The 25460-nt window shown below is 32.4% G+C and overlaps 1 protein-coding gene across 2 annotated transcripts in view; it reads left to right on the forward strand.

Moving 5' to 3' along the window:
- LOC149409440 (actin-binding Rho-activating protein) overlaps positions 1-24028 on the forward strand; it is a 69985-nt gene extending 45957 nt beyond the window's left edge. For both annotated transcript variants that reach the window (XM_089649818.1, XM_089649817.1), the window contains exons 2-5: positions 14665-14807; positions 16759-16909; positions 17713-17805; positions 20266-24028. In XM_089649818.1, coding sequence (XP_089505944.1) covers positions 14665-14807; positions 16759-16909; positions 17713-17805; positions 20266-20379 — 501 coding nt within the window. In that variant the 3' untranslated portion in view covers positions 20380-24028. The remainder of the gene's footprint in view (positions 1-14664; positions 14808-16758; positions 16910-17712; positions 17806-20265) is intronic.
- The last annotated feature ends 1432 nt before the right edge of the window (positions 24029-25460 follow it).

Raw genomic sequence — 25460 nt, forward strand, 5'->3', positions numbered from 1 at the left:
TCTTTAAAAAGGGAACCGGGTAGGCAATGCAGATATTCATTCCGGTTCGCGCCAACCGGTTGTTAGATTAAAACTTCGATCAGCGAACCGGTTATAATTTTGCATCGGTCAAAGGACCGGTGTTACTCTTTCCACTGTAACTACTCTATCCATGCAAGCTGATGAAAATTGGAAAGATGATTTCTTTATTAGAAGATTTCTTTTTAAAAAATCCAGAAAACCACAATCACCATATAAAACCATTATTGCTCCAAATAGAGCAATATGAACAATACTTAGCCGAAATAGATTTTCAATGGGAACTTAATTGGTTAACAGTGCAATAGATGCTGACCTTGACCCTTGACACTTGAATTGGCACAAAAGGCAAAAATAAAAATATATCATTTTGGGTAAAATTTCTTCCCTTGTCTTTGTTTTTTGGTAACTTTATCATGGATTAATAATAAACCGGCATATATAATATCTTAACTACCTAATTTAGAGATTCCATTTTGCTTAACGTTTCTGTGTAATGTCATATCATTCTTTCTACTCGTGAACTTGGTGATAATCGTGTTTTTCCTTTCAATCTAGAACGAAGTGTAAATTAACTTAAATTTAATTCAGTTATTGTAACTTTCAAGTTTATTTGGAATTTTCTATTTTGTTAATTATAATGATTAATAATATAAAAAGTTAGTAAATTTTAAAAAATCAAACATTGTTTACATTTTTATTTGTATCGCTCTTGACGGAAATAAACATGAAAGAATTGTCTAATTCTACTAGTAGGCTTGGGTAGACGTTGTCCTGCCACAGACCGCCATCTGTATATTGAAGTTAAAATTTGTGGTTGTATCTATTTTTGGATGAGAAATCTGAAAAAAAAATTAAATTCGTTTAATTTTTTTTTCTTTTAGATCTTGACAACAGCGCCACCTATCGGGTTCAAAATTTCAATATACTATATTTAAAACTGGAACTAATCATACATAAAATTTCATTAAAATCGGTTCGGCGGTTTCGGAGATTAGCGTGTGATAACACAGTGACACGTGATTTTTATATTTTAAGATATGTCTAAATCATGCACTCTATCAAAAACTTCTACAGGCATCGACTTGAATACCTTTTATCTCTAAAAAATAATTTGATAATTTGTAGAGCACTTTTTATTTTTGTCGTGAAAAATCAATTCAAGGGCTGTTGATATACTTAACATTATCTTCTTTTTTTCATTAGCTTCACACAGGTGGGCCTGAGGAAAAAAAATCCCTCGAGGCCTTTGTCATATTTGGGGATGCTGTGTGGGGTATTTTTTGGGGAGGAAGGAGAGAAATTTTTAGGAAGGAAAAGGGTAGGAGGGGTGGGTAGAAATCTAAAGAATGTTTCTCATTTCGTGTTTTACATTTTATATAATAATTGGAAAATAGTAACATGTTTACAATATTAATCATACAACAAGAGTACACATATAACGAGAAGCCACAAATTTACCTTCCTCCATCAGTAGAAAAGTATATTCTTAACTCAAAGCGACCATATTTTATCGTTTGCGAAATTGTTATTTTTATCAACATTTAGAAATAGAACATAAAATTTAACAGGGTATTTAATGGAATATTTATCAAAATTGCATTTTTAGTGCACAACATACAATAATCAATAATGCATGGATTTTAAAAACCATTGTAATAAATTCAAATGTATAAGATATTTAAAAAAAACGTATGCTAAAACATCAGTATTGAAATACAATAATGTGTAATAACTATGAATACCGTTAAAATTGTGTGGAAGTTTATTTTTTCTGATTCTGATCATCGTACTAAAAATGTGTTATTTTATTATTTTCATCCGTAATTATTGATTTTAAAAACGTTCAAAAATGGCACATTCCGAAATGATTCCAACTGGCTACAACGTCATAATGACATAGAAAACGCCACTGGCTGGTAAGACGGCTGTCGTCAACGTCAACGCCGCCGAATTCACGAATAAAAACGAACATACAAAGAAAATGGCACATTTTAAATCGTCATAGAAAATTTATGGTCAATATATAATATATAAATATATAATAAAATAAAACATGTTTTAACTAAAGTAATTTATTTTGAAGAATTAAAAAAAAACAGTGATAATACCTTATTGAACACGGGTATATAAATATGATATGTAAAAAAATATTTTATTATTAAGTGGTAATTGGACAAATACAGGGTTTTCCAATAAGAGGTGTTATTTTGAATAGCCCGCTATTTCGGTAGATGTTACTTTTGAAGCTGTCATTTTTTGACATATGACAAGTAGAAACTACGCCATTTTATTTAATTTTTTTTTATTTAAAGAAAGCAAGACAAAAATATATATTACAGTAAATAATAAAATAAAATAAGAAAAAAAAACAGAACAGTTCCAATAAACTACTTTTCAGTAGTTTGTCGATGGCAACTTTTCACATAAAAAATATTAAAAAAAGATAAAACTTATTTTACTTAATGACAAAAGTGATAAAAATAAAAAATTACAATTTTTTTTAAAAATATAAAAACATATACACGACAGACGACAGTGATAGTATCTACCAATAGTTTGTATTAGACTCTAATACAAACTATTTCTTTTAAGCGAGCCAATTTTTCAACATTAAAATATTTGTTTTTACATTTGTACATTTTTTTTATTTCAGCAGGTAACATATTTAAGCAACTAGGTATCATTTAGTCCAGTGTTCTTTGTAGATATTTGTTTAAATGCTTAGGTACAATTAGTCCTTCATTTAACGTAAAACGAGTATTGTAAGTGTGGTCCAGTCTATTTATGTATATAGGGCTATTCATATGCTGAAATATAATTTCATACCACAGAATTGATCTTACTGAGAAAATTTTTAGATTCTGATAAAGGTATGGAACATTATGCCTTTGTTCGTATAAACTATTATGAGCTAATAATTTAACTAGTGAATTTTGAACTGATTGAACATGGTTTATATTTGTTGTACATGAAAGTCCCCAAGCTGTGATTCCATACCTTATAATAGATTCAGCTAGTGATAAATAAATTATTCTAAGTGTACGTATTGGAACATCGATTTTTAATTGATATAATCTATTAACAATAGATCTCAGACGTTCACAGACTTGATTTATTTGTAAGTCCCATTTGAAAAAACAATCAATAATAATACCTAAATATACATACTCTGTGACCAGTTCAATATTTTCACATTTACATATTGCAGGAATACCAACATGTAGGCAATTTGAAGTGTGTGTCTTTATTTCAGGTGTAATAATATTTGCCTTAGCATTGGGTGATCTAATATGTATCAATTTAGTTTTTTTGGCATTTATAATTAAACCAGAGTCGTGAGACCATTTCAAAAGTTCAATGTAATCTTTTTGTAATAGTTCAATACATAATTGCAAATCACTGCGAGAAATCACCAATGCAGTATCGTCCGCATATACAAAGTGTTTTACATGTTTAAAAATGTACTTGATAAAAGATACATAAATAATATATAAAATTGGGCCTAATATGGAATCTTGAGGAACGCCTGCTAATATTTTCCTTTGTTTACTTAAGGTGTTCAAAAGTTTTATTTTCATGCAATAAAAATGGAACAATACACGCTTCAACAACGCACTGAAATTATTAAAATTCACTTGAGTGAATCAAACGCAAATCATTTTGAGTGATGAGGCCCATTTCCACCTCGGTGGCTTCGTCAACAAGCAAAATTGTCGCATCTGGGGCTCGGAAAACCCAAAAGTTATTGTTGAAAAGCTTCTTTATCCTCAACGTGTGACTGTTTGGTGCGGTTTATGGTCCGGTGGAGTCATTGGACCTTACTTTTTCGAAAATGAGGCTGGAGCAACAGTTACGGTGAATGGATTGTGCTATTAAGAGATGATTAATGATTTTTTATGGCCGGAATTGGATGGTATTGATCTGGACAACGTATATTTTCAACAAGACGGCGCTACGTGCCACACAAGCAACGAAACCATTGATCTTTTACGATTGAATATCAAACTAACACCTCTTATTGGAAAACCCTGTACACGGCTTACGATACAAAATAAATACATAGCGAAAATAAGATATGTAGAAAAGGAAAGACAAAAGGTTATTTTGTCTACCGGTTGGAATATCGATTGCATGGGTTATTTTATAAGGCCCTGGCCATAATTATACATTGAACGAAGCCTTTGCATTATTATAGATGCATCATTTCCCACGGCTGATAATTGTTATTATTTGCATTGCTTTCTTTCTCACCGTGCATATTCATGTTCACAGTTAAAAATGGATTTAGTGTGGACATTGTGTTATTTTTACTTTCCCACTCGGTATTTGCCCGTTTCCGGCAACTAAAATATTTATGTAAACTGATGTAAAAACAAAAATAATATGGGTTTTGGTATTTAATTTGGATGTTTGCCCGTTGCAGGCAACTAATTGGTTTAAAAAATGGTGTGTGATATAATTTTAGAATGTGGATGAAGCAAGAGGTGTGTTCCTACTTTTATATTTTTGATTTGATGTTTGAATGAGGATGAAGCAAGGGGTGTGTGCTTACTGTTGTATTTATGATCTGATGTTTGAATGTGGATGAAGCAAGGCTATTCAATTTAGTAGTTAGTCAATCGGATTGTGTAGTTCTACACGCGTAGCATGATACCCATATCGGCTACTTTTCGGCTCCGAAAATTAAATATTTTAGGTAAAACCTAAGGTACCTAACTACACCTACAGTTCCTACCTTCACATACAGTACCAACACAACACACGCTCTTGAGATTATGTGTATTGATGCATATACAGTACCTTCATATGATACCTATCTACGATACCTATAATACCTACCTATTATACCTACCTACGGTATCTACGACACAACACACGATCTTGGGATTGTGTGTATTGATGCATATTATGATTGTTAAAATGATTGCGAAACGTCACATAGAAACAGCAAATTTGTTAATCGTAATGGTACGTATATATTTCCGAACCGAGCTACGAAATAGGGAAAGTAACGAAGCAATTGCAAGCGGCGTTTCGCGCCATTTTCGAATACTTCGTTCATTTCCCATAAGTTGAAAGCCCAGCTACACTACTCGCGAAGTTGATCGAAGTTGACCGAATACGATAGTGTGGGCACGAACTTCACTTCGCTTCGGGCAACTTCGCTTCGCTTCGCCCGACTTCCGATTGTTGTCGGTAAATGCGCCCGAGTCAAAGGACTCGAAGCGTTACTCGCGAAGTTGCACGAGTGTGTGGGCACGCACTTCGAACTTCGGCTAACTTCGTCGAGGACTTCGTCGAAGCGTCGAAGCGAGTAGTGTAGCTGACACTTTAGGTTCAGCTCGGCAGTTTGGCTAGCGTATGAATACATAGCATTATAGATAGCACTTCTAGTAAAACCAATTGTAGTAACTTGTTACAGTGGTGTTTGTCATGAAGACATTTTGAAATTCAAGAACTTCGTACCTGATTTCGCCATTCCGAAACCGTCCATCTGGCAACATTACCCGAGAATATTATTATTCTAAGTAACTACCATTCTTGCGATGTTGACGCACCTCAAAGTAGAGGTGGGTCCTATGAGTACTTTTCGTTACTGGGTACAATGAGTACAGTTACAAAAAAATACCGGTGACAAAATACTCAAAAGTATTAATTCATAATAAGTAATTCTAATGAACTCGCATAAATTCTGCCCACATATTCCCCACAAATATTCTATGGGAGCTTGATTCCCCGTTTTATTATCCGTGGGGGGGGGGGTTGTTACAGAATTTCTGAAAATCATTATTCCCCACAAAAAATAAACTAAGTACTCCCCACAAAATTTTGAAATCCATGGGGGGGGGGGTTGTTACAGAAATTCGCTGAACAATTCCATGGGGGGGGGGGGGTAGCTACGGAATTCCATTTCCAAAAAATATCAGGTCAAGAAAATACCTATCATAAATGCCTACTAAAAATACCCAACGAAAATACCCATCGAAAATACCTACCAGAAATACCTACTAGAAATACCCATCAAAAATACCCATCCAAAATACCCTTCAAAAATACCTACTAAAAATACCCATCAAAAATACCCATCGAAAATACCTACTGAAAATACCCATCAAAAATACCTACTAAAAATACTTGTCAAAAATACCTGGTAAAAGTACCTACCTATTAAAAATATTTAGTCCCGGTATAAAATACTCATGAGTATTTTGGAACCAGGTATTTTAGAGATCTGTCACAAGTACAAAGTATCGCATGGAAATACCCGGTACTTTTACTGGGTACGATAAATACGCCTCACCTCTACCTCAAAGGCGAATTAGTGCCTAGTCGATAATTACAAACAAATCTATCTACGATGTTCAAACTTAACTGAACACAGATATTTTAAAATTTCAATGATCCGATCACCTCCATTTACGATTTTTTTCATCAAATGTTACGGTGAAATATTTTCCATGAAAATATTATGTTATTACGACTTCTGATTAAGCTTCCAACATTTATTTACCGCGTTTTTAACGTAAATTTTCAACAGCGCGGTCTTTTTTTTCCGCGCAATCACGTTTTCATAACCTCAAAAAAGTGAGTGCGCTGTCTAGCAAAAATGAAGCATGAAATGGGCAAAATTATCGCTTTTCGGGGGCCAGAAATTCTTAATTTGCCCTTCAACAAAAATGAACTGTATAGTCTATATGCCCAAACCATTTGCGAATCTCCACATTTCTAACACGATCATATATGTTTTTACAAGTCATACGCCTCAGGGATCTCATTTCTACGGCATTCTATCTACTTTCATCCTTTGTCTGCCAGTTCCAGGCCTCACTGCCATACTCATACATCAGGGTAGATACCAGCACTTCATTGTAGTCTGCTGGCTTCGCTTCCTTGGACATTTCATGTTAGCGTCATCTGCGTCCTCCATTAATGGAGTTACCTGCATTTACCCTTCTTTTAATATCTCTGTCAGCCTTCTCATCTCACAACTGTCCGGCATCTGTTTTTAATTTCTCCTACAACTGGGTCTATCCAAGAGCCATGTCCACTCCTTCCCCTTCAAATAAAAGACCTTACACACAGCATTCTCAAAGGTGACATTAGCCCAGACGGAAATATTTTCCTCAGCACCTTATGTGTGGAGAAAGAAAATACTTATAAATTAATTATGTAGAGATATACACCTCTAGTTCTTTATGTATGCAATACCTAGTACAAATATACAAGTAATATTCCTGCAAGTACGACACGGATATACTCGAAATTATAAAAGTTACCCTTTATTGTGGAAAGTAATTTTATCAAATATTATGTTATTCTCTATCTATTGCACGGATAAACCCTATCTAATCAGTATCGCAGTTAAGTGTATCTACCTACGCATACTTACATAAGTTATATTTAATCAATTAATGGGCAGACGGCCTGCCTTCATCATTGGAAAACATAATCAATAAAATCATTATCGGCAATGGAGGTTTTCTCTAAATAGCGTAAGTCCAAAGAACTCCCACAAAAAAAGATGAAAAATAATGAAGATGAAAAATAAAATAATAGAATGAATTGTCATCGACAACGCGTCATGTTACCGAGATGTCATCGACATTGACATCGAAACCTGCTGAGTTGGTGCTGCTCGATCGGATGTCGGGAAGTTTCGCTTCCAAGATTTGAATTAATTCATTATACCTCCAACTTTTGACATTTCCAATATATTAGGCCCATCTTTACGAAAACTTCGGAGGTACGGTAATGCTGTAACGCCGTCCAAAGCGTTGGCTAAAGAAGGAGATTGCACAAGACGGCATAAGATCCCAAAAATAAATCACGATGTAAAAAAAATTGGCTAGTGCAAAAGCAAATTTTCAATGTATTTGTAATTTTATATGTAGTTTTTTTTTCATTCTCCTGTATATAATTAGTTGGGTTTTATAGAGATCAAGTTGAATTGAAGTGTTATTTCAAAAAATCTTCTCGTGAAGCGTGGCCAGCAATGGTAAAAGATTACAGAAATAAGTTTTGCCGCTGTTTCAGATTGGCGTCGTACAGAGAAAAATATCAATTTTCAGAGATTTTCTCTGAGTTGAAAAGTTAGGTTAGTCAAGTTTTGAAAGTGGTGTACCTCGGTACCTACTATTGCATAATTTTTATAAATAGAATATCGCTTTTATTCAAATTAGTTTGAACTTATAGTTAAAAATATTACAGAAGCTTCACATTTTTTTTACTGTTCGTTCTATATTGTTTTATATCTTCACACGGAACACAAAATGTTTTAATTGTAAAAAGCATTCACTTCGTGGCTCATCATAATTTATAATAAAAACACATAAATTTGTTTTTGACCACTATTGTTTTATTTTCACTCTACCGGTTACGGAAGAACCCTTCCTTCGTCAGGAGAATATTAAAAACTGTAAAAACTGTCAGTTTTTAATATTCTCCTGACGAAGGAAGGGTTCTTTCGAAACCGGTAGAGTGAAAATAAAACAATAGTGGTCAAAAACAAATTTATGTGTTTTTATTACAAAATGTTTTTTTTGTTTATTATATATTGTTGTCTTACACTTTAACTGTTAACTCAATGCTCCGTAGAAAGCGTTCAAAAAGAAGAAGAAGATGATTTGAAAAGGGGTAAACACGAATGTTAGAGTGTTCATTTAAAAAAAAAACAATAATATTTTAACGAAAATTGTGAACTCGAAAGAAGAGCGAAATTCTGTCGACAGATGCCTAAGTTGCATTTAAAGATACACTGTAATTTTTTCAGACTTATACCTAACAAGTTAAATAACAGAACAAAATATTTTTTTAATAATTTTCGAGGCACACTTTCCGATGTTTTTCTATCGAGGAAATTTTGTATAATTCCCGTTCCGGCCGGCCCCACAAATTTATAGATATTATCTTTTATTTTTTAGGAACTTTAAAACTTATCAAGAGTGTTATAAATTTTTCAAGAGTAATAAATCTTTAGAAATTCGGAGTGCGGGAGAATGTTATTTAATTATGTTTTCGATGTTTTTGGGGAGCATTTTTAAAAACAATTAATTTTAATTGAAACTTTTATAGTCCAACTTTCGTCACATCAGTGGATTTAGTTATTTCAATATCAGTTGATCAACTTATATTGAACGTCAAGATTTATAATAAAAAACTTGATCAACTTTGTTGAAATAAAATTCGGACTTGTCAATATGCAGTGTCGAGTTGAAATTTGAAACGTCTGAACTAGCCAATAAGAATAACAAATTGGCGGCAAATAGCAATTCAGACGTTTCAATTTTAGTCCACCAACTTTTATTGACCGACAAGATTTAAAAAAAAAAACTTGATTAAAACAACTGAAATTGAAACGTCTGAATCGCTATAACTGGCCACCAGCACCGGTGTTGCCATCAAGACTTTTAAAGTAAAGCTGAACAAAAAACTTGTTTATCTCACACCTTACTTAGAAATGTTTTTATTATTTCTTGGTAATGTAGGCACATAGACACGTAGACACCCACGTAAGTCGCGCGAGAATAGATCTCTACAAAAACAAGAAGCCCGTTTGTGCGAGACAAAATATTATGATGTTTACATTATTTTAGAGATTCTTAGTGTCCATTTATTTACGTCCAAAAATTCGTTCATGCCCGATGATAACATGCGCATGTTTGTGGATATTATATCTAACTGTGCTGGGTAAAAGACGTCAGAACTCCTGTCTGACACGGTGTGACGGTATTTAATCTCAATTACTTTGTGTTTAAAATGTATTAATAAGATGTTTTGCGCGCATTAAAAAACCTACATAACATTTTATACATTTTAAGATGCCAACCGTTTTTATACTGTGTACGTGCGAAGTCAAAAACCGAGACACCCTCTAAAATAACATTCTATTCAGACAAGCTGAATATAATGAACTACTGTTTGTCATTAATTATCATATTTTTCATCAATTTTAACTGAAAATTGTTTTTTTTTCATTTAATTTGTTTTATTTTTATAATTTGCTCTGATAATACATTTGGTTAGTTAGAACTTGGCACTGGTAGAATCATGAAGGAAGAGTATGTATGTTTTCTAGAAGGGAAGAATATTTTCGAAAAATAGAGTTTTGTGTTAAAATAGTAATAATATATAATATACGTTATTATTGCCTATTACGTATATAGATAGCATTTTTTACCATATTTAGGAAAAATATAGCATAAATAACCGCACGCTTCAGTCAAGCGCATTAAAAAATTATCATCGCTATTATTATTCTTCGCTCAATTGGTCCCGCATTTTTATGTCTACAAACGTAGAAGAAGCAACAAATGTGTTCAACTCAAACCTTTATGATACTATTGAAAATTGCATACCAACTTCTATTGTAAAACGTAACGACTGTTACCCAAAATGGGTTAGTACTGAACTAAAAAAACTCATTCAATGTAAAAAAATTGCCCACATTAACTTTAAATCCGATAACTCCACTGACTGCTATAAAATTTTTTCTGTTTTACGAAATAAATGTAAAAGTCTATCTAAAAAATGCTATTCAGATTATATTACAGATGTAGAGCAGACTATCAAGTCAAATCCAAAACATTTTTGGAATTATGTGAATTCTCTTAAAGACAACAACGGCTGTCCTCGATCAATGTATTCAGGGCGAAAACATGCTGACAGTGATCAAGAAATAGTTGACCTCTTTGCTGATCATTTCTCAAGTGTTTATGTACAGAAAAATGATAATGTAACTATACCTGAATTTAAATACACCAATGTAACTGACATATCAACATGCCACATTTCTCTGGATGATGTTAATACAAAGATCAGATCTCTAGATTGTAAGAAAGGGTCAGGTTCTGACAAAATTCCACCGGTATTCATAAAGGAATGCGCTCAGTTTATAGCAGCTCCACTTCAACACATATTCAATCTGTCACTTCAAACTGGAATATATCCTGATCCTTGGAAACTTAATCACTTGACACCTGTATTTAAATCAGGTGATAAAAATTGTGTTTTAAATTATAGACCAATTTGCATACTGTCTACCACCCCGAAAATGTTTGAAAGTATTGTCTTAGATAAAATTGCTGTTAAGTTTAGGCATATTATTACTCCAGAACAGCATGGTTTTGTGACCGGTCGGTCTACCACAACCAATCTTCTATTGTATGAACACTATATCTGTGAAGCTTTCACGTCTCGTGCACAAGTAGATTCAATATATACTGACTTTTCAAAAGCCTTTGATAAAGTAAATATTAATATCCTTCTCGCGAAACTGCAAGCCCTTGGTATACATGGATCATTCCTAAAATGGTTGAATAGTTACCTCTGTAACCGCGAACTGATGGTAAAATTAAATAATAAAGTCTCATATAAATTTAAAGTAACATCTGGAGTTCCTCAAGGCTCTCATCTGGGCCCACTTCTCTTCGTATTGTTTATAAATGATTTATCTTTATGTTTCGAAAATGTCAAATTCATTCTATTTGCAGATGACCTAAAGCTTTTTAAGATTATAAAATGTTTAAATGATGCACTTATCCTTCAGCATAATATAGATAGACTTGCTAGCTGGTGTGAAATAAACAAATTATTCCTAAACGTAAAAAAGTGTTTCCACATGTGTTTTTACCGTTCACGGACTCCAATAACCATATCGTATTCAATTAACAATAATGAAATTGCATTAGTACCATTTATCAAAGACCTTGGTGTTATTTTTGACAGAAAACTTACCTTTGATCGTCACTGGGAAACAATTTCCAATAAGGCCATGCAAATTCTAGGTTTTGTAATGCGTAACACAAGGACTTTTCAAAACATTGAGTCAATTAATTACTCTACTGCTCTCTTGTGAGATCGCACCTAGAATATGCATCTCCTGTATGGTCTCCGATTTATACCTGTAACTTACACCGCTTGGAGAAAGTACAAAGAAAATTTCTTCGATACGTTCAATTCAAATTGAAACAGCCTGTAATTGATATCTGCTATAATACATTAATGTCTGGTCTAAATCTACCACTTCTTTCTACCCGGCGAACTATTAATGACATTCTTATACTTTTTAAATTACTGAACAATCTCATAGACTGCCCTCAAATGTTAAGTGTTATAAATTTTCGTGTCCCTGTTAAATCAACTCGACTCCACCATCTCTTCCACAGTGACAATCATAGCACTAACTATTTGTATCATTCACCGTTGGCGCGTTTTCACCGCACTGCCAACACGTATACAGACCTTTTTGATATTTTCAAAACCTCACCGTCTTGCATCAAGGCAAAAATACTTGGTTATGAATGTAATTGATATGTTTGTGAAATGTTAAATGTCTGTTTGTACTGCATCATACTGACTGTTGTGTTCTTCTTTATGTGTAACATATATATGGTGTTCTATACATATACATTCCACATATATACATATATGTGAAATGTATATGTATAGCATCAATAAAAACTGCTTGTGGATGTATTATTTTAATGAAAAATGCTATTTCTAATTGTCAAGTCTCTGACAGCCCTGAACTGTGTACTTATAATCCAATGTTTCACATTACTGTAAAAGCCTTTTATGGCGTTTAATAAATAAATAAATAAATAAATAAATAAATTAGCGGCACAAAAGTTTCGATTTTGCTGATCAACTCGAAACTTACAAGTAAATTGACATGTGAACCTTCTTTTAACAAAGTTGATCAAGTTTTTCCTAGAAGTCCTGTGGTTCAAAAAAAGTTGACTAACTAAAATTGAAACGTCTGAACCGTCATCGATGTATCCGTGAGCCGCCGGCTTATCTATGATTTGTCATATTCGACCATTTGACGTGAATGGTATATCTATATTATCTATGTATTTGACTAATTTGACAGCTGACAGCTATGGCTCAATGGCTGTTGCTGCCGACAATAATAATACATACTAAATTTGTGTACAAATAGATAATAGTTTTATCACCATTGCCATGATCGCCATTGTTACATCTTGAAAGTGGATAGCATAAATAATCTTTTAAAAATTAATTCATTCCCTTAGAATATTTGTACGTGCCGTGAAAACGGCCTGTGCGCAAAAATTTGCGTTTCTGATTAGTTTCTGTTTCTGCCTTGAAAATAAAATAAAATATTTCTAGGAAAGTTAAAAGTTATAATTCCGGATCTACTTATCTAAATAATAATTGAAGTTTCTGTTTGGTATCATAAATGACGAAAGCCATTTATAACAAGCTGCTTATTATCGCAACCAGAATCTCAAAAGTCAAAATGAAGGACAGATTTGAATAGTTAAACATTTTCTCGAAAGGCGTATAAAGTGAAATTAACGATACGTTGATATGAAGCCACTCCAATGAACCTTAGAATTTTGTAAGTAAAGTAGCACCTGAAATTATACAATACAACAATTCTATAATCAACACTGTCCACCAACGTTGTAACAATTTACGTCTTCAACTGTTCAGCTGATGTGTTTAACTGATTAACTGTCCCCAATCTTGCAAGCTTCTAAAATAGTATATGTTGCATTACATGGTTACCTATTCTAAACAGAAGCATTCAAAATGGTGCTAGTATTTTTTTGAGACAACTATCAAATTGCAGGGAGCGAAATGTAAATGAATTGTATATATGAGTCGTGTAATTTCTATACCCGCTATATCAACTTTCATTGAATTGGAGAAAACCGCAAAAAACTGTCACATCTCTAGCGTACATAAGTAAATGCATTAAAATTTTTTATATAATGAATTGGAGTAATAAAATTTCGAAAAGCTTTTATTTTTCTATATATGTCTAGCAATAATTAAGTAATTTCGATAAATAAAATGGATATAGCGGATTTTGATACTCACTTCGTGATTTTGAAAGTCAACTGAGGCGACATGGCGGGTTTAGAAACTCACGCGTAGATCATTTTGACATACGAGCGTGGCGTCAGAGCGGCAGCCATATTGTATTTTGGCAAAATAACTGCTTGTGATTCGTTGAATCCGATATAGCGGGTTTTGATAGTGACTTTCTGTATGATATAGCGGATTTGGTTTCTCACTCGCAGTTTTAACATGGTTTTTGGTCATGATAAGGAGGGTTTTGAAACTCAATTTTAGGCTCCTCTTGTTGCTCGCAAAAATGTGAACAAGATGTCATACTCAGATCATTTTGTCAAAAAATCGGATATACATAGCGGGTATAGAAATTATAGGATTCATATGGTAAATATTTGGAATCGCTGGCCACGCTCAAAGCAATTTAAAAAAAAAAATCCTTCCGCTTCTCCTTAATTTAAAAGGCAACTATCTGCATTTTATATTTTCATATTTGTAATATTTATATTTTGATTTAATTAACAGCTTGGGAACTGTAGACTGTACAACATTAGTATAGTTCTTATCCTTGTTCCCTTTGTCATATAACCATTTAGTCGAAAAAGAAACCACCATCATATCACCAGTACTCACTGTTTGCAGATCCTCAAGTCAATACAAAACTCTAAATCCGTACAGTGTCTTCTGATATCTAGACTTAAACTATATACTATAAATACTGTCTGTGACTCGCGTTGGCAGTGTGGTTCTAGGACTCACCTGCCTAGGAAGGCTTATTATGAGGAGATATTTGTGATTGATTGTTTGTACTTGTGTTTCCAGGACTCCTCCCTGAAGGACAAGGTGGCGCGCTTCAACACTGCCGTGGCACAGCACAAGGAGGGACAGTTGCTCAACCCCTTCTCCGACGCCACCGGTGGAAAGGGACTCCTCAAACCCAAGTTCAGCAGAGAAGATTACGGAAAGTAAGTTCATCATGTTACTTGACTGATATACTTTAACACATTTACTTCCGTTGCCAATAAAAAACAATTTGGTGTTTCCAAAACATTCATTCTTTCTTACCAAAATATATTGGCAACTAAAGTTTTCTTAACTATGTATATACATACTTGCAGGCGTACAGAGATGATTCACAAAAATACCAAGGGCTTTGAAAGACCAGCAATATGAAGATATACTCGAAGAACTAAAATTACCAACATTAAAAGAAATAAGAGAAAGGCGTGACTTAATTAAGACTTTGATAATTTTATCTGGACATTATACTATATAATTGCCCCGGTTTTCAAGAAATATTCACCACCAATACAAATATAAATTTCTGTGGACACTAAAAAAAATGAACAAAACGATTTTTACATCCAATCCTAGAAAACATTTCCTTTCAAATAGAGTAGTGGAAGCATAGAACAAACTTCTACGACATTCATCGATACTACAAATATAAATCAATTTAAGCTCGATTGGATTGTCGTTTGGAGATAAGAAAGGATTGATTTATTAAATAATAATAATAATAATACTACTTATGATTCGAGATTTTCACGGCCAAAAGTTTTATTGTGATTTCTTTTCCCGGTATTATGCCATGTTATGCTACCTCCTTCTTTAGCTAACATTTCGGACAGCATTACACTGTCCATAATCATGGTAGATATGTAATACAAGATGGTGGTGAAGTTTGCACATATGTATTTATTTATTTATATATTTTAGGAAAAGTTGATAGCAAATCTGTAATTATACAACAATACAATAATTATATAATTAATTATGCCAATTATGAAATTTCCACTGATGAATAGTACAATGTATAGAAGTGTTTTCTTAAATTAATTTTTTGTTTAGATACAAAATATGAACATAAAGCGGGGGGTGGGGGGGGGGGGGGGGAGGAAAAGGAGAAAACATAGGATTATGATTAAGAGGCAAAGGGGGATTAGGGATTGAACTTCTAGTTTGAGTTATGTTGATTAGTGAATTCTTGTTTTTGTTTTATGTTGCATAAAGTCGAGTTAAAAATGTCAATATGGTAATAATTTAAGTTAATTGAATGTGTGGATCTGTAAATAAATGAGTATTGTTTGGAATTGCTCTTTCAAAAAGGGAGATTAAATGTAAGCGACTGTCTGCTGTTGCGATTAGGAACATGGAATAATAGGCGTTGAAAAAGACCACTACTATCGATTAAGTTATGTATAATTTTGAATAACATTACCGAATCTGCTTTATTTCTTCGGCAAGTATATTGAAGTACTTTGCAGAGTCTTCATTACTAATATGAGATCGGAAAGAGCGGAAGTTAAGGTACCTTAAAAATCTATTTTGAACACTTTCAATTCTATTTTTATGTATTGTATAGCCTGGGTTCCACACTTGTGATACATATTCAAGGATACTACGAACGTATGAGAAATACAGTATTTCTCATAGATGCGATTCCGTGTTGCACACTTCTATCCTCTAAGGCCTGGTATTTCAGTACAATTAGTTCATTTAAAAAGGTTTTCAGCATTTAGTTTTGGTAGCCATCAATTGCTGGATACCAAAAACTATCAAGCTTAGCTCGTCCTCTTTTTTAATGTTAATGGGATTTTGTAGGTTTCTGTTGCCTCCATAATTAGGCATGCTCGATGCGTTTTGAGTCTTGGGTCATTTTGGGTGAAGTTCTGGAATACACAAAAAAAATTATATAATACACAAACAGATGAAATGCAAAGTGGTTGAGTTGAAACAGGACTTTGCTACGCTCAGTCAACATTCAATGTCAGCATTTAATTTGTCTTTCCCAGAGAAATCTAGAACTAATGTTTCAATTAGTCATATTCTATCGAATCATTTTGCTTTTCTTTTGTCTAATCTCTTATTTTGTATAGGATATTGTATACTTACTGGTTAATTTAACCATTCCAGACCCGCCCCCGGTTCTGCCAGTGAGGCGCGCGGAGTGAAGGCCTTCTCACACGTCTGCAAGGAGATGCTCGAACTGTGCGAGGTCATCAACCAGTATGGAGAGATCGTAGACGACCAGATTCGAGTCATCGCTTTTGGACCCTTATTTGATGTAATATTTATTTTTATTATTTAGTGCAATTTCCTATTTGTTCTGAGTGGAATTCTCTTAAAGATTTGATCTTTTGATGAGAAAGCAATCTTTAACTTCTTTTATTCTCAACAACTTTAAAGAATTATAATTATGTATTGCAGTGGCGTACATTGCTATTTAGCCGTAGCTAAGCTGCGTTTTGTCTTTCAAGTTCAGGTATAAATTTGAAAATGATTATTGAAAATCATTTATTGCCAAATGCCAAACATTCCAACCATTTTAGATTCGTTGGAATCATTTTTCTTTATATCATATGTCTGTCATTTAAGACTGTTTTATTTTTATATGTCAATGTATATTTATTTGCAATTGAAACCCTATGGTGAATAATAAGTTGGGTATACTAAAAACACAATCCATTAGTAAAACAATGGAAAAAGCAATAATTGAATGGCGATGCAAGAAAATTTCACCGAAGATTTTTTAAATTCATTTTTTCGTCAACAGATTCACCGCCAATTTTTTTTTTATTGTTAGCTTTAGCATAGTGGTTGTGTTAAAAAAAGAAAAAAAGGATAAAAAATGAGGATAAAACCTCTAGTAAAAGAATGATATAATATAATAATTTCAAATTCAATTTCATGTTCAAAAATTCCCAGAACTATGTCAAATTTTTACATTGTCTATCCGAAAATATTGTTAGTAAAATGGTCACAATTTATTAATGTAGAACGATTGGGATATTGAAAATATTCATTAACTAAAATTGTTGATTTCCCGCCTTTGTTTGGAAATTAATTAGATTTAAATACTGATTTCAGATTTACACCCGCATCAATGACAAGCTGGTTGGATTATTACTGAGGGCAAGGAAGCATCAGTTCCTAGATTTCGAAGGAGAGTGCCTTTTCCAGGTAACGATTTAAAACATAAAAGTATGGTAGCGCCAAAACAGGGTAAAACTAAGAGATTATTGTGTCCATACTTTTTATGTGCGATTTATACAATTTACTGTAGCGAATCAAATATTGTAATTCACTTCTAGTCAGACCAAAATATATTTAACACTGTCTAAGAAACAAGTCATAGAAATATAGACGGCAGTGTTAAATTTTTACTTATGTCATCCCGACTCTGACACTTGTTAAGTAAACAGAAGAAAATACACGAGGACAAACCATGGATCACTATACTCCCCACAGATTTGGAATAATTGTACTTTAATAATTATTTTTATTTACAAATAAAGTTTGCCAGCTTTGGGAAATCGAGTGAGGACTTTCGTTCCACCCTGTATAATATAACATGTTTATTATCCGAATAACTTGAGGAGTTGAAACTTAACCTCAAGTTGAAATACAATATTAGCGAACAATATTAAATTATTTTAAACGAAAATTTGAAAAAAAAAAAACAGAACGGTCACATCTAGGACCTAGATGCGACCATATCTTTTTCTGTTGCATTCATTTAAAAATTGTTAATATTGTCTTCAATGTTCAACTTTTCCATCGGAAATGGGTGGTGGATGATTTCACGAAATAATCACATTACCTCTTCAAAATTTTATCAACAAAATCTCAGAATAAAATTGTAGATTTGTATAAAAAATAAACCCAACTACATACGCTTTTCTTTATAGTACACTGTATCCATAAACTCACACTCCAAGCGTGAAGCTGGTGAATCTACATCACATTTGGAGTTGATTTTGTGGTATCATTCTTTTGATTTCAGCTTTCATTTTAGGGTATATGTATATATTAAAAAAAAATGTCACAACTTATCTTGTCCTTGGAACAACAAGGTTCTGTCTAACCCAGCAATGTCATGCGATATTGGACTCTAGAGATTAGCAATTTAATATTTAATGCCAATTTTAAGAAATTGGTAGGAAATTACTGATTTTTCTCAGTGCATTAAGAAATGCTAGCGAGTACACATTAAGTTTGTATTACAGATGAGTGCGTTGTTATATATTAAAAAGTTTATTTACATTAATTTGTTTGTGAAACAATAAACAATCTTCACTGTGTTTTGCTCGGCGACTGTAGTGTTTATCTTTAGAATAATTAATATTAAATATTATTATGTATAACAAAGTACAGCTACTTATAATATAAACTGCATACTATATTGCTTGTTTGTATGTACCAATATTTGTTAAAATTGCATAGTGCGTAATCTAATTATTTTTATCTTTTCTCAAGATTCAACATATCTTCTAAGTAATTTTTAACCTTTCCTTATCTATGGTGTGTATTTACTACACATTGCTTCTAATAACTTTAATAACTCTATAGATATAATAAATCCTGGGTTCAGATTTTAGGTATTCCTCTGTTATACATTTATGCACTGAATTAAAAAAATAATATTTTACATAGTTTTCAAATTCAATTAAAAAATCAGATAGTTTTGTTAAAAATCGGGAAAAAATACACCAATACAATCAACCGTGTGACGCTGCTACGCGAAGAGTGTGCGAGGAAATGACACGCTATTAATGTCCTGTTTAGTTCACTATGTGGTAACATGAGAAATCCACACGTCCGCAATTGTATTTAGACCATCGATACCTACAACTGCATAGCTGTGTGTGTGCGCACAGCGTCCATCAAGCACCCGCAGGCAGTCGGTCGTGGTCCGTCGTTAGATAAGGACTCCTTGCACGTTTGTTTAGCATCTGCCGATGGTTTTTTCATGTTTTCAGCAATTAAATTACAATTATTATCACTTTTGATATAAAATATAGTAAACATAAGCGATTAACTATGAATATTCATATTTTTCCTATATTAAATCGCTTATTTTGAGATGTGTATTGACTATACAGCACCGGAACGTGTGGATTTTTTTATCACAGTAAGGGAAAGGTTAACAAAAAAAATAAATGTTATTTTTGCGATTCCATTTGCAATTAATGTTTTATAACACTGATGATATTTAAAATAATATGTTTCATTAATGCTTGTTATTATTATTGGATCGATGTAAAGATTTTTATTCATTCACTTTATCATGAAATTACTATTGAATTCCGTAAGTCTAAACTTAAACTTCAACTATTATAAACAATAATGAACATAATCATAAGATCGGTTAGGAGCTGAGTTGTCAAAAGCGTTGGTCAGGCCAGGGCGTTGCGTATACAATTCTTTCTAATCTAATCTTTTTAAAATCCACAGTTTCATCCATGTCATTCTTCTATATACACTACCCACAACTTTCTGCAATATGGTTCAAATGTCTATAAATTGCGTTGCTTCATAATTTATTTTATATTTTTGTTATTTTGGCATGTATGTCTGTATATTTATTTTATTTTCATTGGTTTTTACTTTATGGATGTTTTGTTTTTGTTTTGTCAACAGAGGCGAGATGACGACGTCCCGGTGTATCTGATAAAACCAATAAAGCAGATCAGGACGCTGTGTGATGAGAAAGTGGAGGCTGCGAGGCGATCCCTCACTCCCACCCCACGATAATGTTGCAGCCGTTTTAGGAACTACCAATGTTTTATTTTAACATAACACTGCAACAATACTCAATTCCAAAGTGGGGAGAATTGCAATTGTTTGGTTCAGCTTCTAACATCTTCAGAATGCTTTGATATTGGGATAATGGCATGTACTTTTTATGAATTAGTACCTCATAATAGCAAATTATAAAATCACCACCAGTCTCTTATCAATATTAAATTCTGAAATACATAGATTATTTATACACTATTTTAAAATTTAAATCAATGATTTTAATTGATTTAAATCATTGATTAAAAACCACAAAAGAAACATATTTATATTTATGGGGAATTGCCCTGAGTTCTGGTGTCAATGAATTAATTGAAAAAATAAATAAATAATATTTGGATGATTTGTATAGCATCGTTTTTGTGCAAAATCAACTCAAAGGCGCTGTAAATAATGATAATTTCTTCACTTTGGAACCATAACCATTTTTTTTATACGCATAAACCACTGGGCTATGGAAGGAATGAATATGATACAGAGAGACAGGAATGTATGAGATGATAAACATTGAAAGTAACATTTGAGGTTAACGGTAGCTAACGCTTTGTTCTTTAGTTTGGAGATGTCAACTTATGGTAGGACATCATCTTTAATTTATAAATAGCCCTTTTGCGTTACTTGTACATAATATAATTATATAAAGTCATTATTTATTTTTATTGTTTAAGCTATGTACTGTTTTAATAGTAAGTATATTATTTACAACATTAGTTTGAATTGCTTTTATAAAAGAGATATTTCATTCTAGCGCTGGTTCAAATAATGTTTGACAACTTGTCACAAGAGCGCAGCATATAAATTAATCTCTTGGAAGAACTTAATAGTTTATTTATGTAGGAAGCATAGATGGCCTTGCTGTTGTCTATGTTTAATTAAGTTTGTATTAAGGATTAGTTAACATTTCAAAACATTATATAGATCTGTCTAACAACGGTTTAGCTTAGAAGTTAAATCATTGTTTCAGTACATTCAACGATTATGTCGAATAAAAATATTGTAATTTTAAACTCATCGTTAAAAATAATAATTACCTCCTCATCAGTAAATCATGTTGGTTATAAAATGTTGTTGAAAATGAAACTGTAAAAATGTGTACATATTTGGATTTTTGTGTACATATTATGTTTATCATCCAATAAAAACATATTGTTTGAAAATTTAAAATGAATTTGTCTATTTCTATTAGGATCAACATAAAGACATAATTAGTAGGTATGGTATTGGGAATCAAAAGTATTGTAAAACTGCTTGATTATAATTTTAATGCATATGTTTGATGTCATATTGTAATATTATTTTCATTTGATACCAGACATTCCTAAACATTTGAATGAACTCGATAATTCAATTTAGTTATATGCGTGTTAATATTATCATTCTTTCTGATTATAACACTTGAAGTACGAGGGTAATTTCAAAAATTTCCAACCTCTTTTAAGAAAAAACACATATTTCGAAACAAAACAAATTTTATTTCTTGACATAGTCTCCTGTAACTGGATTTTATTGATTGAGTCTAAGACACTCCCGGGACATGTCTGTCCGTATGTTCTTTTGATCGATCGTCAACAAGCACAGCAAATCTTGTGTACTCGTTCAGAGGATATCGCACATGCCTCAGCGATATCCTTAACAGTCAATCGACGATCTTCCATCACAGTTTGATGAACTAAATCGACCATTTTGTCAGTTGTAGCGGTTTTCGGGCGCCTGGAATGTTCCTCGTCTAAAATGATCGTACAACCACGTTTATATTTGGCCACCCAGTGTAAATGTAAATGACCATTGTGAATGTAGGGAAGGCGTCACCATGTACAGAGTCTAACACATAGATTATTTCCTGAGTCTTCTTTCCATTCAAATGAAGGAATTTTATCATTGCGATGTGACAACTTTGGGAGATTGCCATAGAAAAAGTAATGATCAGAATGACTTGAAATTTGTACAGTTTACACATGTCAAGACCATCTATCGGACGGTGATAGAAATTTTTTTCTAGAGTTTTTTTAGTTTATGTTTACGAACTTTATGTCGATGAGGCCGGAAACTTTTCAAATCACCCTCATATTATTGAATTTTCAGCAAGAATTTCAGTAACTTAGCTAGATTCTAAATATGAACTTATGTATGTATTAACACTGACAGAACCTAGTGACTTATTGATTTCGTTGTAAATATGTATTCATAATTATAACTCGCTTGTGCACTCCAAATATTCTTTATGCTAGCTCAAAATATTTAATATTTGTACTATTATTCGCTGAAAATATGAATTGTGTTAATAAGTACATTGTACATACATAATTTTCTTTAGATTTTCATTTTGTGATAAAATTAATTGATATTTTGGAAAAGTTAAGAAACATTTCTTATCATAGATCTCCATATTGTTCATGAGTCTGCAAATACAATATTTAAATTTTCTTTTTAAGTCCACCCAGCAACGTTGCCCATCAAATAGGCTTTGAGTTCAGCAAATTTTAATATTATGTTGTTTTAGGATTAACAGTATTCTTTTCATGAATTATAATGAAGTAATGTTTGAACGCAGATTGTGAATTCATAGTTGGTGCAGAATAATATTATCAGAATTTTCGTAATGAATATTTCATTCTACCTGTGTGTAATGTACAGTAGCATGTTTTCATATGCACTTTATTTTATGTTTATTCACCTTATTAACTGAAATGTATACTTAAAATAATAGAAGCATATAATTATGTATAACCATTATTGCTAGTTCAAAATGCAGATTTCATTGCTTCCGCATTTTAATTCTTAGAATTAGGGGTAAGAAAATAATAGAGAAATTTAACACAAATTAAAATAAAAATTGAGGTTTATGTTTTCTTGATAAATTATTAACTTTTAATATTATTCTAGTATGTATTATATTTGTAACAAAAAAATATTAGCCAAATTTGGAGGTCAATCAAAGAAAACTTTATCCAAATTGTCATTGACTATAATAATTGGTATTTTTGTCAGCAGCTGAATCTTAGGCCATTCTTACATGGAGATACTTACAAGCGACTTGAGTGTATCTGCCATACTATTTTGCCAGTGTTCGTACATAACACGACGCTACGAAAACGGGTTTGACATCAGTTGCAAGCTACTGACAGTGCTGGTAGCACGCTACGCTAGCTGCATACGAATCTACTACTTGTTTGACAGAAATGGTGTCTGAGCATGATTTGAATGTTAAATTTGTTCAGGGGGTGGGAAAATATCCATTTTTATAAAACTATAATTTACCAGAATATGTAAGAAGGGATTTAGCGGAGTTGGATTGAGGTTGGAAAAAAAAGTTAATTTTACATCATTAGACGACTGCCCCATAATTAATATTTATTTTGTTGTTCTTTTCGATTGTTTTTTATGCTTCTAATAATAAAGAAGAACGAAATTGTCTTCAGTGCGCCGTGTACTGAAACCAGCTTTAAATGTAGCATATCAGTAGGCGACTTGTGGTTGGTTGCATCGCACTCACATAGCTTTTAAGTATTCCTGTGTATGAAGGGCCTTAGTCAAAAAATGTATTTCACCGATGTAATACAATGTTATATGTATAAATATTTATAATAAATATATTTTGCCACTACCCAAGTAATTAATTCCAAAATACAATGTTATCTTTTATAAATTACTAGCGCAGACCGGTGAAATATCACAGGATATTATAATTCTAATATAGAAAAAAAAAAATTATGTTTAAATATTATACTGTAGGTATCGCTTGCCTGAATTATTCTTCACGTAAGCACTAACAATTTTGATAATACTACTTATATTCAAAGCAAATTTTAGTTCATTGAATGTGAAAAATTTCACATAGGAGTAACGCACATCCTCGTCAACCGAAATTAGTATGTTTGATTGAAACATAAATATGTATTTAGATAAACACACAGAAAGAAAAACTAGATTAGAATAAACCATTCATTCTTTTCTGTGGGTTTTTCTAACATTAAAAACCATTTATAGAAACATAAATGGTTGTTTAACAGTTGTGTAAAATTTAAAATTTATTAGTATGTACTTAAGGCTGTTATAGTTTGCGATATAAACTATTTCGCAAATAATTAATCCAACTTCGTAAATATTGTAAGAAAGATTGGTGTAGTTGAGTGCGATAGTCTACTCTTTTCTTTTACTCAAGGATTCAGTGTGTGTTACGGTAGGAGCATGATGAAATATGTAGCAAAATAGTATCAGAACTTAGCAAAATAATGGTAGTTGCAAACAGAAAATATTTTCAGGATTTGGATTCTGAAAAAAGACTGTTAATCACTTCAAAGGGCTGCGACTCCGTTCAATGGAAGTTTTCATAAAACAGGTAGTATAGATCCCTTTTCATGGCGAATTACATACACCGTATTTGCGAATGGTTCTAAAGGTGAGATAACCGGAATATTGTAGTGAAGGCTGTTTGAATATTTTCTCTTCCTACTCTGTTTAGTCGATTTTATTTTATTTATTTAATGCTCCGCTTGTATGTTGTTTCAAGTACTTAAATTTGGTTGCCTTGTTATTTTCGTTTCTTGGCTGAAGGATTTTAAAAATAAATACCCGCCCGGCCGCTCCACTTGTCATCAAATTTTAAGCCACAAAAACCTAGTTTGTAGCCGGTTTAAGGTGAATAAATACAAACAGTTGTAGACAACCAAATATTATATTATGTAGAGATATTAAAACATATGTAAAAAAAACAATTTTGAAATATTTTAATGAAAACACACATGTTATATTATGCTTCGTGTACACATGAAACAAATACATAATAATTACATAATTAAATTTGGAATATTACGTAGATAATACAATAAAAAATATCGATCTACAAAGTTCTAATGGATACATATCGTAATGCATAGTTTCTATTTGTATTTTCTCAGCGATATCATCCTAAAAACAACAGTCAAACTTCTCAGTGTCAATGTAGATTCGGACTTTTCGTTTAAAAGTCAAATAAATAGGACTGTTAGCACTGGTTTTTTTCACAACTCAAGTCTTTCCGAAGAAACCTTCCTACA

Source organism: Hesperophylax consimilis, chromosome 31 (assembly GCF_061612785.1).
Source record: "Hesperophylax consimilis isolate HC1 chromosome 31, BYU_Hcon_1.0, whole genome shotgun sequence".
In the NCBI taxonomy this organism is placed as follows: Eukaryota; Metazoa; Arthropoda; class Insecta; order Trichoptera; family Limnephilidae; genus Hesperophylax; species Hesperophylax consimilis.